Source organism: Pungitius pungitius, chromosome 9 (assembly GCF_949316345.1).
Source record: "Pungitius pungitius chromosome 9, fPunPun2.1, whole genome shotgun sequence".
NCBI classification, from domain to species: Eukaryota; Metazoa; Chordata; class Actinopteri; order Perciformes; family Gasterosteidae; genus Pungitius; species Pungitius pungitius.
This window is the reverse complement of record NC_084908.1, coordinates 14,460,028-14,473,764: the sequence shown is the minus strand read 5'-3', so window position 1 is coordinate 14,473,764 and position 13,737 is coordinate 14,460,028. Positions and strand designations below refer to the sequence as shown.

Genomic DNA, 13,737 nt, shown 5'->3' with positions numbered 1-13,737 from the left:
ATATCTGATCGCATTAAATGTAAAATATGTTGCATTTATAGATCATACAAGTTGTACAAACAATTGTAGGCTCATTCTTAATTTCATGAATATCTATTTTAAAACTTGTCAGATTGGGAGTTGACATGTCATCCTTAATTAAAGGGTGTAATACTGCCACCTTGTGGTTACGCAGCAGTGGTCCAAATTATCCACATTTTCCTTAATTTCTCATTCGTCTTGATATATAACGTGATGTATCATGCTCGATGTCAGGGACGCAGATGGGTGAACAACAGGTACATCGAGTGCGAGATGTTGGTTAAAGACTTGTATTGATTACAAATTAAATGTACAGTGGACATAATGATGCGACACTTTTGTGTCTACATACTAAGTCTCACTAGGCCATTACAAACTTTTCCCAGAAGTCATTTGCTTCCCAACTAAGTTAGAGTTGTCACTGGCCTTTCATTCACATAACAAATATTTTCACAACCGCTCACACCAGATTATTCCGACTGACGTTGTTTCTACCGACATGTGACCCATCATTGACCCTGAGATTTAACATGAATCATTGAATTCACGCCCATATTTTAATTTAGCACTCTTGTGTTTTGCCATTGGAATATATCCTATTTATTCATTGCTCTACCATGAAGAATATAAAACAAACGAGCTGCGTCATACAATAATAAAAACCTTAAAGCGGGGAATATGGGAAGTTTCACTACAGAGCTTTCTGCCAGAAATAACTTTAGGTCTGTTGCTTAAACCTAAAGTTGATTGTTGTGGACCAGTCTTGCAAAGAGGCTGTCTTTGGAAATTCAGTGTTGCAGAATTGTGTTTATTTAAATACAGAAAACTAATTAACACACATCGGACATGATGCCAGGTGGCATTTGAACTCAGGAGTACTTTTTGGTTCCTGGGTTGTAATAAAGGGCCCTCAGCAGGTTGCTCACAGAAACTTTGAATGACACAATACTCGAGCGCACCCTGTCTTTAGTGTTTCTTGTATTTTTCTAAAGGTTCTCAGTTCAAAATTATCATGTCACTGTCTTCTGTTTTACTGATATATCTCAGCCATCAAGTAATGGGACAATTTAATTAACAGTAAGAATCTTAATTGTATTAAATATAAAACCCTGTAAAACGGTAATGTGATGTTTTCTGACAGACATCCATATTAAGATGCTGTAATGGCAGAAAGACCACAGAAGGTTGACGTCAACGTCCAATTGAGCAAAACTTAATTTAGCTTAACTCCCATACACGTGTTATTTCTGTATTTCCGACACACACATGTAGGCCACGCTCTAATCAGTTGCATTTTTATTTTTCAGTCTCTAGGTCACTTCTTTATCAACCTTTGGACCCTTTTGCCTTTTGACTTTTACACTTTGCTTCTGAGACTTCTGCAGCAGAGCCAGGGTGTCTCTCTTCTCAATTCTCCTCAGTTGTTTCTTCTTCATCCTCTTGATCTTTGTTGTGTTATTGATCTGTGATACAAAAGAGACACGAGAAAGACACACGTCAAATCTCCAATAGAAAGATTGTGTGTCGGCGGTCAATTATTGCCCTTTTACTTATGTTTTGGTTGTATTGCAGAAATCAAATTCTGAAGCAGGTTTAGACTGAACTAAATATGTCATTCAAATGTCTTGGAGTAAAAGTTCCCAGCTAATGTTCTTTTCTGATATATTCTGAGCTTGTCACACAAAAAAAGCTGTAGCAAAACCCCTATATTTAACAGTAAGATAAGCACCTGGGAACTTTAATCCAAATGGATTGTTAAGATTTTTAATACAATTCACTCCCAATAGAGTGTACTGCATGAGCAGACTTTGAAATACTGAGTGGAATGGTGTTAAGCTGTGCCACACTTCCTGCGTTGTCCTCATATATATTAGACAAAGTCTCCTAGAACTTTTAGTGAACAACAGTCTACATACCACTTGCACAATCTCTGATTTGCGTTCGTTCTCTGCACGACGTTTCAATGTGTCCTCTCTCCTTTTTCTCTTGTCCTATTCAGGCAGGAAACAGACGATAATATGAAATGACTGGAAAACACTTAAACATTGCAAGGGTTAAATCACCACACGGCCTCATCCTACCTCTTTCTGTTTGACTTTGTGCTCTTTAAGCTGTAACGTGTAGTTTTTCACCAGCTCCTTCTCTCGTTTGGCCGCCATCTTCTTGTCCCATGAAGAGCACAACGGTTTGTCTCTTAGCAGCGCAGAGAACCTGAAAGACAAAATCCGACGGAGCAGGTTAATAGATGAAGAGACTGAAGGCTGGAATCATTTGCCTGTAACACAAGGGACTGCTGGTGTGTTGCTTGAGTGACGAATGTAACTTCATTCAATTTCATGGTCAAAAGTTGGAAACGTGTTTGATTCTAGAAACCACAATCCTTTACTTCGGTGGAATAAGGCAACCCTTCCCTGTGGCCCAATGTTATTTTAATAAAAAAAACTGCTTTACAATAACGTAACTTAAAATGACCCAATTATGACTAAGTAATATAATACCAAATCCAACAAGACCCGGATGTGATTGTTTATAAATGTGCATGCATACATATTACACATGACATTATATACATCCACACACAGAGGGATATATACATATTAGTACAGTACAATAGGACTTCGATGACAGTGAGCGGCTTGGTGAAATGTAACGTTACTCTTGTACTTCCACGTTAACACTAACTTTATCCTCACCTCTGCTTGTTGCGGTTCTTCCACACTCTGCCGGATTTGGGTTTTCCCAGAGGGATGGCCGCGGTTGGTTTTACACTTGAAACCAAACGGGGCTTCTTATTTGGCGGGGCCTCGGAAATCGTGGGTGCCGTTTCTGCTGGCGCAGGCCCGGGCGGAGCCGCTGGCGAGGCACCGTCACCGGACTCCGGTTCGACCGACGTGCCGAGCTTCTCCTCGGCCACACTCTCGAGTTTCGGCGCCGCCTCCTGCGTGTTTTTCGTCTCTGCGGCGGGCAGCTCCTGGAGGACGGACCGCCTGGTCCTCCGCATCGGGGTCCTCACCGGGACTTCGGAGTCCAGAAGTGCGGCGGGAGGGCGCACTTTGCGGCCGCTGCGGGTCCGCATGGTCTCGGGTGGTAGTTCCTGGGCCTCCTTGTCCTCGAGTCCCACTTCCGAACCGGTGTTCTCTTCTACCATGGCTGTCTGTCTCTTTGGCATGTTTCTAATTAAGTTGGATGCGCCACATTACTCGTATAAACTTGTCTACCCACGTGTACCTACCGCGAGCGTTGTGTACTTGCTGAACTTCCGCTTGTGTGTCGGATGGTAAACAAGGCGGCAGCGCGTCATCGCCCCTTGCTGGTCTGGAGTGTGAACTGCAAACTTCCTATTGCTAGTGTAACATTTCCTCAAATGTGTGTGTGTGTTTTTAAAAACATCTTGAGAATTAATATGTTTTGACTCTATTTTTTCCATAATATCTTTCACCATAACATATTTTCCAAAACATTATTTGAATATTTTTTTACTTATTTTCCCAAATTTCTCGACCTTAGATATCCAGACTTGGTATTTCTATGGTATTTTTCGACCAATTATATTTTACCTTTTTCTCCATGACATCTTTTCTCCTGATACGTTTTTACTTTGTATCTCTTGACATTTTTCGACCTAATATTTCTTGACTTTGTTTTCACCCTACCCTGCTCCAAAAGAAGCTCATTGCTCCCATCTGCTGATCAAAAAGCGTCTCTACAGCACTACGATTCCACGTCACGTGACTTTTTACTTCCGCAAATCATGTTACCACACAGTTCAAAACAGCGCAGTCTTCTCGGGGAAGTGAGAACTGTAACTGGCCGTGTTCAGGTACAGAGCGATGCACGAAAAGACACATTGATTCTGTGTAAATCGTGAACCAGACAGGTTCCTCCAGCGAGGATCCAGCATGACTCTGCTCGGGTCCGGAAGCGCGCTGCTCTTGTTGCTGCTGTTCGGACATTCAGTAAGTACCTCTGAGTTTTTAAAAGTTGTGTTACCCTGTTGGCGACTTCTGCGGCCACATGAGCAAAAAACACTCAAAACTGATGATTATTTCTGGTTTTGGTTAAAGCCCTGCCACCAAATTTCCAAACAAAGGATTGGAACTTTATAAATGCATTGCTTTTCTTTAAAGATACTGAAACACACGAGATGAAAAGTTGATACTTTTGTATAGTACAAATGGCATGTTAACAATAAATTTGGCTTCAATCAGGCTCATATTTTCTTGTAAAAATTGAGGTCAGCCTACCTAAAGTCAGCTGAGGTGTCATGCACCATTTAAAAAAACAATAAACTTTAACTACATAATGGGACACAATATAAACCAAGTGATGATGTCTTGGCCTGCAGCTCGGGGGGCCTGGTTCCTTCAGCGTGGATTACCAGAATGACTGCTTTCGGAAAGATGGTGAAGAGTTTCGATACGTATCCGGAAGCATCCATTACAGCCGGATCCCCCGGGTCTACTGGAAGGACCGACTGCTAAAGATGTACATGGCAGGACTGAACGCCATCCAGACGTACGTTTACTGACATGTGTCACTACCCGCTTGCGTTAGTCCAACTTTTGGGTTCGTCGTTGGCTGTCAATGCAGCATTTAACCAGGGAGTAAGGAAGGACACAAATGCCCTCAATTCAAAACCGGCGAGAAATGTGTGCACATCACTGTTGGCTGAAGTCAATCGACAGGTTGATTGATGATGTTCGTTGCTGCTGTGGTGAAGCGAGGCCGTTCAGCATTGGTGTTTGGGTAATACTGACGCTTTATTCCCGTTGCAGGTACATTCCCTGGAACTACCACGAGGAGTTTCCGGGCCAGTACAATTTCAGTGGCGACAGGGACCTGGAATATTTCCTTCAGCTTGCCCAAGACATCGGTTTGCTGGTCATCCTTCGGCCTGGACCCTACATATGTGCAGAGTGGGACATGGTGAGGGCCGGTTGTCCGTCAACACATTTTGAGTTTCTGATGGAGTCATTTGAAGACAAAATAAATACAGAATAAATTGCACTGTCCACATTATGCTATTTCAAACTCCTACCTCTACTGTATAGCTACTTCTAACTTTTAAGAACAAGAGTATACACACAAACCCTCTAGTCAATATCTCACGTGATGCATATATTGGCTGAACTACCCAATACAAAATAATTAAGTTAATCATCTCAACCTCAACCAGCTGATCCATTAAACCGCTGCTTAAACAGTCATAAATAAGTAGTTCTAACTATCACGTGATATACGTTTTAGTGGGCCGTCTGCTGCCAAACTGAGGCACTTGTGATCAACATCTCAACGTTGAGTAATTAAGACCTGCCTCAATTTATGTTAGTTTGGAGTATGGCATATAGACCGTTTGATTTTCCTTCCACCTCAAAGATTTCAGGATTAAATATCTGTTTTGGTTTGAATGTTTTGCAGTTTCCTATTCTTACTATGTATATATAAATTTCCAAAGGCCAAGTCAATTGTCCATAATGTCTTAAAAATGTTGTCGATTTGTAACTGGAAACCTGTACCGGTGATCTTTGTAGCTGCTATTACCCCCTGGTAAGAGCAGATTTATGTTGTGGGTCATGAGCTGCTGATTGGCGGGTCATGAGCTGCTGATTGGCGGGTCATGAGCCGCTGATTGGCGGGTCATGAGCCGCTGATTGGCGGGTCATGAGCCGCTGATTGGCGGGTCATGAGCCGCTGATTGGCGGGTCATGAGCCGCTGATTGGCGGGTCATGAGCCGCTGATTGGCGGGTCAGCTTATATAGGGTAGGAACCTTTGGGGGCTCGGCGGGTGTTTCTGTTAAAATTCCTCAGTAGCTTAAAGCATTGGCTTCGCTTCTACACCTCTTTTACATTAAGTTCAAGTTATGACAATACTGCTTTTTGATATTGTGTCAACCAGGGTGGGCTGCCTGCCTGGCTGCTCAAGAAGAAAAACATTGTGCTGCGGTCCTCCGATACAGGTGAGGAACGGGAGGAATGCTGAGGCATAGCCATGGTTACATGCTGCTGGACAGCACTGTAACAATTTGCTTTGTGCCAGATTACATCACAGCAGTAGATAGGTGGATGGGGAAGTTGCTGCCAATGATGAAGCCTTTTCTTTACCAGAACGGTGGTCCCATAATCACTGTACAAGTGAGTCTTGCCTTCAATACTTTTCCATTACAGAAAACACGATTCCGTGGGGAAAAATGACATTTCCCAATTGCCTCGGCTGTGTCTGGTAGGTGGAGAATGAATATGGCAGCTATTTCGCCTGTGACTACAACTACATGCGCCACCTGACGAAGCTGTTCCGGTCTCACCTGGGCGAGGAGGTGGTGCTTTTTACCACGGACGGAGCGGGGCTCGGGTACCTCAAGTGTGGCTCAATACAGGGTCTCTACGCTACTGTCGACTTTGGGCCAGGTCGGTATCGGGAGTCTAGGCAGTGCAAAGCAATTCACTACCAAAATATAGATTATTGGTTTAAAGTTTCTTTTTCTTTTTTTTTTTCATTGCATGTTTAAATGGGAAGAATGAATACAATATTCATGTTTGATAATGCATGTTGTCCTTAAAAGATGGGGGTACATTGACCAGAAAATTGACTGACCGGTTCACAGTACCTAAATAATTTTCCTCTTTTATTTTTTTTTTTCTTCCACATTTACTCATAGTCATATGCTAGATTTGTCATAAGAAAGTCCCGCAAACAGCTTCTCTACTCATGTGCTTCTCTTTGTGTGTCCTAATCCCGTCAGGTACCAACGTAACAGCGGCCTTCGATGCGCAGAGACACGCCGAACCTCACGGACCTTTGGCAAGCGTTTCCCCCTTAAAACACGTTGCAGACTGTAAAACCCCACTGCTCTCCTTCTCTCAGGCACTCATGGGGTTTCTCGCTCTGCGAACAGGTGAACTCTGAGTTTTACACCGGCTGGCTGGACCACTGGGGGTCTGCTCATTCCGTCGTGCCGTCTGCCAGGGTGGCAAAGTCCCTCAACGAGATGCTCGCCCTGAGAGCCAACGTCAACCTGTGAGTCCATACATTTAATGACACGGGGATGGCATAGACAACCACACAAAATGTATTCTTATGATGGTGACTCTACGGCTACCATTTGGATATGTAGACAGTAACATAAATCATCTATTAATAGTTACGTAATTTACATCCGGAAATACTTTTTTTCTTCCCAAGAGAGGAAGTGGCTAAAAGACAAGGAGCTCATGTCTTGTTCTGGAAGATAAAAGTGATGCTTTCCTGCTGTCTGTATTTCACTTTAATTCATCTCCCCACAGTTACATGTTCATAGGAGGGACAAACTTTGGATACTGGAATGGTGAGTGCACTTAAACACACTAGTTTGATGAGAAGGCATGATCACGTCAAGCTCCAGTACAGCAAAGACACTTTGGTCTTTTGGTGTTTTTGGAATGATTAGCGTACCTTCTCTGCATCTCAGGGGCCAACGATCCGTACGGCGCGCAGCCCACGAGCTACGACTACGACGCCCCGCTCACAGAGGCCGGGGACCTCACCGAGAAGTACTTTGCTATTCGAGAAGTGATCCAATTGGTGAGTCATTTGGCTTTTCAGCATTGCTTCAGTATTTAATGGCATTATTGAGTTGTCATATGTGATACTGCTTTTTTTTTAATGTACGTACAGTGGAGTGTATATATATGTCATCTGGGAGACTGTGTGTATTTTTTCACCACAGTACCATAGGATACCTGCGGGACCAATACCACCCTCAACCCCCAAGTACGCATTCGGGACTGTTGGGATGAAAAAGGTATGTAGGCAGTGGACACTGTTTCTATGAACATGACAATAAAATATTAGTTTTGTCGCAGGATTCAGAACCTGAGGAATAACTACTAAAACGCTTCCCTGTGCCACCACAGCTCCAGGCGCTCTCCGACGCTTTAGAAGTACTGTCTTTATCCGGCCCCGTCAAAAGCAAATATCCTCAGACTTTCATTGAGCTCAACCAGGTATCCTTTCACGCTTTTCTTTTTCATCTTGTGAAAAAACAACATTCATTTTACTTTTCTGTGTAAAATGCATCTGTTACACATTTGTCGTGTTTTTTTTTTTTTTTTAGGCCTTTGGTTATGTGCTCTACAGGACCTCTCTGCCTGTGAACTGCAACACACCAACTCCACTGTCGTCTCCACTGAACGGCGTCCACGACCGGGCGTACGTGTCAGTGGGCGGGGTGAGTCAAGGCATTTTGTTCTCGTTGCTCATCAACCGGATGAGTCGAACGCTGCTGCGCTGGTATAAGTATCCACACTGGTATAAAAAATGTGAAGGTGATGTCTAGATGAAAATGGCAAACGGATGATTTTATCATGCTGATTTCCTCTCAAGGTGGCTGTGGGGATTCTTGAAAGGAACAAAGCTCTAACTATCAACGTGACTGGGAAAGCTGGCAGTCAGGTGGACATACTGGTGGAGAATATGGGCCGAATCAACTACGGAAGTCACATTAACGACTTCAAGGTGTATTTCCAGCTCCGTTTTTGCTTTGACATTTTCATGTCACGTGGCTTTACTGATTTAATTTAGCTGTTTTTGAAAGAATTAAGAAAAGCTTATTAGATCTAACTGCAACAAAATTTCAGTTTTGTATTTGAATTTCACGCGTTCTGTAGTAAAAGTAAAACTTCAAAACAGTTTCCAAAATTGGAATGTCCATGTGAATCCTCCTTTCTTCTGTACTTCACAGGGCCTGGTGACCAACCTGACTTTGGGGAAGGATACGCTCACTGGTTGGACCATGTACAGCCTCAGCATCGATGACGCGGTCCGTCAGGGCCTTCTCGATGAAGTGAAGCCAACGGACTCCCCTCAGCCTCTCGCTCTTTACCTGCCGGCCTTCTACGCGGGAAGCTTCATCATTCCTGACGGCATCCCAGACCTCCCCCAGGACACCTACATCCAGCTGCCTAAATGGAGAAAGGCATGTCTACCAAGCTTTTTCCTATTAATTAGTTATACATAGAATTTCTTCAATATATTGAAGTATACAATATTGGCCAGATTTATTCAAATATTTTATCAATAACAATTTACACAAGTAAATAGAAATTAATAAAAGAACTAATAGGTATCTTTTCATGATATTCTTTAACATTGGTTAAATGAAATCGATGACAGTTTGAAAGGCGTTGCTGGGGTTTTGTAATGTCACAACAGCTGCATTGCGCAAATGCATCGCTAAATACGGTTGACTAATAACTCTGTTCCTGTCATTTTCTCTTCAGGGGCAGGTTTGGATTAACGGGTTTAACTTGGGCCGTTACTGGCCAACCCGAGGTCCTCAGGTGACACTTTTTGTACCTGCCCACATCCTCAGCACAGCTGCACCCAACAATGTGACTGTGCTGGAGCTGGAAGAGGCTCCCTGCAGCTTAGGGCCGTGCAGTGTGGAGTTTACTGCCACCCCCATCCTGAATGCAACAGTCCAGTCTTACGGAAAATGGCAAAGGAGGCTCTTCAGTAAAGATGATTTGGTTTAATCATAAGGGTACACCCTACAACTCAAAATGAATATATATATATATTGCACTGGTCTATTTGCTCATGTACAAACTCAAATCAGCACTTGTGTGAGCTTGATGTATTTCAACATGGATTTTCTTTAAAAGCTGTAATATGTGAAGGAAGTTTTACTTGCATCACAACATCAGTGATTGAATGTGTCTTTATGAAACATTTTTCTACAAATAATATCAGTAGCCTTCAACTGTGGGCATCTCTATCTTCTACGTATCTGTGTTTTATGTTGTTTTGTTAAAAAAATCTATCAGGGAAATACTGTGTCCAACCACAGATGCTTTGTGGGACTGCTGACATTTAGCTTTGAAATTAACATGTCTGATTTTTACTTTTACATGTCTGATTTAATGCCTAGAATAAATTTAAGTGTTTTTCATTAATACTCTTGACTTGACTATGTGCTAATTGGATATATGTGTCACCATGAGAAAGATATGCCTTGCAGTAAAGATGGATAAACGAGATAATGCGCAGGGGATTGCAATGAAGCATCCTCCACAGCATTAGACCTGTAAATATGAGCAGTTATATTCCAATAATCTAATGTAACCTGTAATAAATTGTCCTGACATTTTAACTGGGACCAATTTAATCCGTCTAACGGGTAAATAGATATTAAGTAGGGCTAGAATAAACTATTTAATATGAAATAATGATCTCCCAAAGATGTTTAATGTCCTCTTTTATATGGGTAATTTTCATAAATGTTTGGGTTTCTATGTTACCTCCCGAACACCAGGTGGCGGTAAAGTCTCTAACACGGTGGAGGACAAACGACAAAAGACATAAAGGATTCAAGGGAAAAAAAACTTGACAACGTAGAAGAATAAGTGGGCGGAGGCCTGCTTAAGATTTCACAAGTAGAAAAGATAAAACGCATTTATCGAAGTTTATGTCCTGATATGAGGTAAGAAAATAAAGAAAGACGTTCAACATTAGTTGTCAGCTAACGTTTAATCTCGTAGCTACACAGCTGTGGCTAATTATTATTAGCATTAGCTGGTACCTATACAGCTGTGGCTAACTATACTTAGCCTTAGCTAACGCTAGCTGGTACGATGCTAATTGAGTTGAGGAAGCAGCCTTTGTTATGATTATCAACTGTATGAAACCCCCAGCTATAGTTTTCCTAACAAGCTGACAACACCTGAAACTTATTGATAAGTTACCAGGAAAACTTTTTTCCAGAAGTTAACCTTAAATAGCTTAACTTTATACTGTGTATTTTCTCTTCGGCAGGTTGTGAACGCATATGTGTCTCGGACATGGCTAAAATGTAGCATAGTAAATAATCTGATCAAATAAAGTATATGTTCACTGTCATAATGCTGGGAAATAGTTAACAGACATGCCGTGGTGCCTAAACACCAAGCGGAAATATTTTTTTTAACCAGCCTACAGTGAAAGTCAATCTTGATTTGCATTTTTACCGCAGTTTTATTCTTGTAAACACAAACTATCCTCATCCAGACCATGGTAGACAATCGCTATGCTACAGCTCTGGTCATCGGCTTTGTGCTGAGCCTGCTGGCCACAGTCTACCTCTCTGTGGCTATGGGAACTCAGCACTGGTACCAGTACAGTTGCCCACCAGGTGACCCTCGCGGGAGCAACGCCTCCGAGTTCATCAATGGAGAGATCGATGAGAAGAGTTACCGGGACACCATGTTCACCCTGAACGGCACCCTGGGGCTGTGGTGGAGGTGCATAATGGTGCCCAGCGAGTCACTCTGGTTCAAAGAGCCGGGTAAGTCCTTCTGCTTAAGAATATTACATCTCTAAAGCTCTGCTAACACCTCCTTATTTTCAAAATCATTCACATCTTCAATCCCACGCCATTTGCTAGACATCCTGAGTTACTTGCGAGACCAATGTTGTCATTGATATGCAGCCGTACCTGTGCTGCAACAAATGACAATAAATCGAATAACTACTATTAATGAAAGGACAACTTACTGTTGTATTGTGTTGCACGTCAGCTCGCTTGAGTTTTCATTCTCTGATTCTGACCTTAGAACCAACGATGGAGACTCGGTGTGTGAGTTTCACTCTTCCTCAGCAATTCAGTCCAAAGTACAAATACCAGGAAAACCATAACGACGAAGAAGAAGATCTGCTGAGAACATGTGAGTGTCGTCTTTCATCTTGTGTAGATTACACGATTGTGTTTAGGTTTTCTGTTCACCTGCAATTAGTTTCACCAGACTTTAAAACCTCTACTACAGTGAGTGAACCTTTTCTCATAGGTTCTTCCTTGCTTTCTTTTCTTTATTCTCTAAACGTGTGCCTGACATCTTTGTTTAATGTATTTTTTTCAGACTTGTGGCGGTGCCAGTTTCTCTTGCCCTTGGTGTCTCTGGCTTTGGTGTTTCTTGCCGGCCTCGTTGGGGTCTGTGCCTGCCTGTGCCGCAGCTTCACCCCTACCTTTGGTGTCGGAGTGCTCCATCTACTCGCAGGTAAGACGAAATGCCAAAGACCACAATTGGGATTTACATTGCCTTCAGCAATATTTTGTGATTTATTTATAATAATTTATAATCACGCTGCAGCCATCACTCCTATGCAAACACAATGCTGTGGTTGAGATTCACTTTTCTGTGGTGTAGTTTTACGTCTCTCCTCTATTCATCAGGTCTGTGCACTTTGGGCACCGTCTGCTGTTTCCTGGCCGGGGAGGATTTGCTCCAGCGGTATACCCAGACTCCAGCAGGGCTGGAGGGCTCGTTGGGCTGGTCCCTCTACCTTGCTCTCATCTCCTTCCCTCTGCAGATGATGGCAGCTGCTTTGTTCCTTTGGGCGGCCAGGAGTCACCGCACAAGCTACACCCGCATGACCGCTTACAGGGTAGCTTAAGGAGGGACTACCACAACCACTTACCTTAAAACCACCTACTGACCTCAGTATAAAAACAAGGTTTCTGGTTAAGAAAGAAGTGCACTGGTTGTAACTTCAGTTTGTCCACAACAATCTTTAGAAAACACAACCGTTACATGATATCCCAGTTCTTGGCAGAAATACAGTCATCCATAATTAGGGGTTTAATACCTTTTTGAGTGGTGTTATTTCAACTTTGTTTTCTAGCATTTGTAACCTGAATCTTACCCAAAGCATGCTCTTAGTTGTATTTTAACACCCGTATGTTGTGGATAATTTGTAATTCCCGGTGTTAATGTGTTGCTGTGCTTGAAGGCCTTCCTTTCAGTTGCCATTGCTTCTAAAGCTGCTCACCACATTGACCTTAAATCACCTATAGATTATAAAGTTGCACACACGTTTCTGGGTAGCTTTCTCTTGTTAGTGCATGACAAATATTATTACTCAAGCTTTGATTTTATTGTGTGGATTTTCTGGGGGGGATATTCTTAGATATCAAGCCTTTGCTGTGCATGTCTTAAGGTGAATTTTTGGTTGAAATTGTTGGTTTCATTCTGTGGTACATGTTGACTCAAAGTCACTCACTTAAAATGTAACCACTCATCTCCCATTGTTGGCATCTTTTATAAATATAATATTTAAAAACAGACTTAATTTCTTTTTAGAACTGAATACATTTGATTTTACTCCGCAAACTTGTGACCTCTTTAACATTTGCATTCCAGATTATACTACAGCCACTTTTTGTTGAACTAGTTAACATATTTTTCTGATTGTTTGCCTCAGTACTCTGTTCCTTTTTAAAGCTCAGTTAACAGACTGGATGGACAGCCAAATATCAGATGTAGCATAAAATAAACCTTTCAAAATGTAAGTAAGTAATTCTTCAGAGTCAGGGAATACTGGAAGGTTGCAAAATCTTAATTTCCAGTTGAAAGTCCTCAAGAAAGAAATCTACCTTTACACCCAGCGTTTGTGTGCAAAGTAAATTCATTTGTTACTCTTCTGTGTGTCTGAAATACATTTATTAGCACCAGAAAACAAACTGTGATAATTGTGTTTCCCAATGTTTTGTTATTTGTCTTATGGGAATACAACATGGATTTTTAAAATGTTTTGTATGTATTCTGAAGCACACAGCAACTGTTTGTGTTTTGATAAATTCAACATTGGAGGATGTCGGACTTAGGGTTTTTGTGTGGTCTATGTTCCCATTGATATTTTGCATCATTGCCAAAAAAGATGTTGCAGCAGGTGGAGGATTATAACTCCAGTACCTCTGCATTGTTCT

General features: G+C 42.1%; 3 protein-coding genes across 4 annotated transcripts; 2 read left to right on the top strand and 1 right to left on the bottom strand.

Annotated features, from left to right (window-relative positions):
* Positions 1 to 1,300: 1,300 nt before the first annotated feature.
* ccdc86 (coiled-coil domain containing 86) lies at positions 1,301 to 3,318 on the bottom strand. The gene is made up of 4 exons (XM_037471038.2): positions 2,715 to 3,318; positions 2,103 to 2,232; positions 1,938 to 2,012; positions 1,301 to 1,484 (listed from the first exon to the last, which is right to left on the bottom strand). The coding sequence occupies exons 1-4, from the start codon at positions 3,188 to 3,190 to the stop codon at positions 1,332 to 1,334; spliced, it is 834 nt and encodes a 277-aa protein (XP_037326935.1). The 5' UTR covers positions 3,191 to 3,318; the 3' UTR covers positions 1,301 to 1,331.
* A 428-nt stretch (positions 3,319 to 3,746) lies between these two features.
* Positions 3,747 to 10,180, top strand: glb1 (galactosidase, beta 1). Its single transcript, XM_037471037.2, has 16 exons — positions 3,747 to 3,977; positions 4,367 to 4,536; positions 4,797 to 4,947; positions 5,919 to 5,979; positions 6,060 to 6,154; positions 6,247 to 6,427; positions 6,763 to 6,821; positions 6,916 to 7,037; positions 7,304 to 7,344; positions 7,468 to 7,580; positions 7,726 to 7,800; positions 7,913 to 8,002; positions 8,113 to 8,226; positions 8,382 to 8,513; positions 8,740 to 8,973; positions 9,278 to 10,180. The coding sequence occupies exons 1-16, from the start codon at positions 3,921 to 3,923 to the stop codon at positions 9,530 to 9,532; spliced, it is 1,950 nt and encodes a 649-aa protein (XP_037326934.2). The 5' UTR covers positions 3,747 to 3,920; the 3' UTR covers positions 9,533 to 10,180.
* A 161-nt stretch (positions 10,181 to 10,341) lies between these two features.
* cldnd1b (claudin domain containing 1b) lies at positions 10,342 to 13,630 on the top strand. 2 transcript variants are annotated; one of them, XM_037472583.2, is made up of 5 exons: positions 10,342 to 10,479; positions 11,043 to 11,319; positions 11,588 to 11,698; positions 11,891 to 12,028; positions 12,205 to 13,630. In XM_037472583.2, the coding sequence occupies exons 2-5, from the start codon at positions 11,046 to 11,048 to the stop codon at positions 12,423 to 12,425; spliced, it is 744 nt and encodes a 247-aa protein (XP_037328480.1). In that variant the 5' UTR covers positions 10,342 to 10,479; positions 11,043 to 11,045; the 3' UTR covers positions 12,426 to 13,630. The 2 variants fall into 2 exon arrangements, with proteins under 2 accessions (XP_037328480.1, XP_037328481.1); XM_037472584.2 differs by having other exon boundaries at positions 10,351 to 10,479; positions 10,812 to 11,319.
* Positions 13,631 to 13,737: the final 107 nt, after the last annotated feature.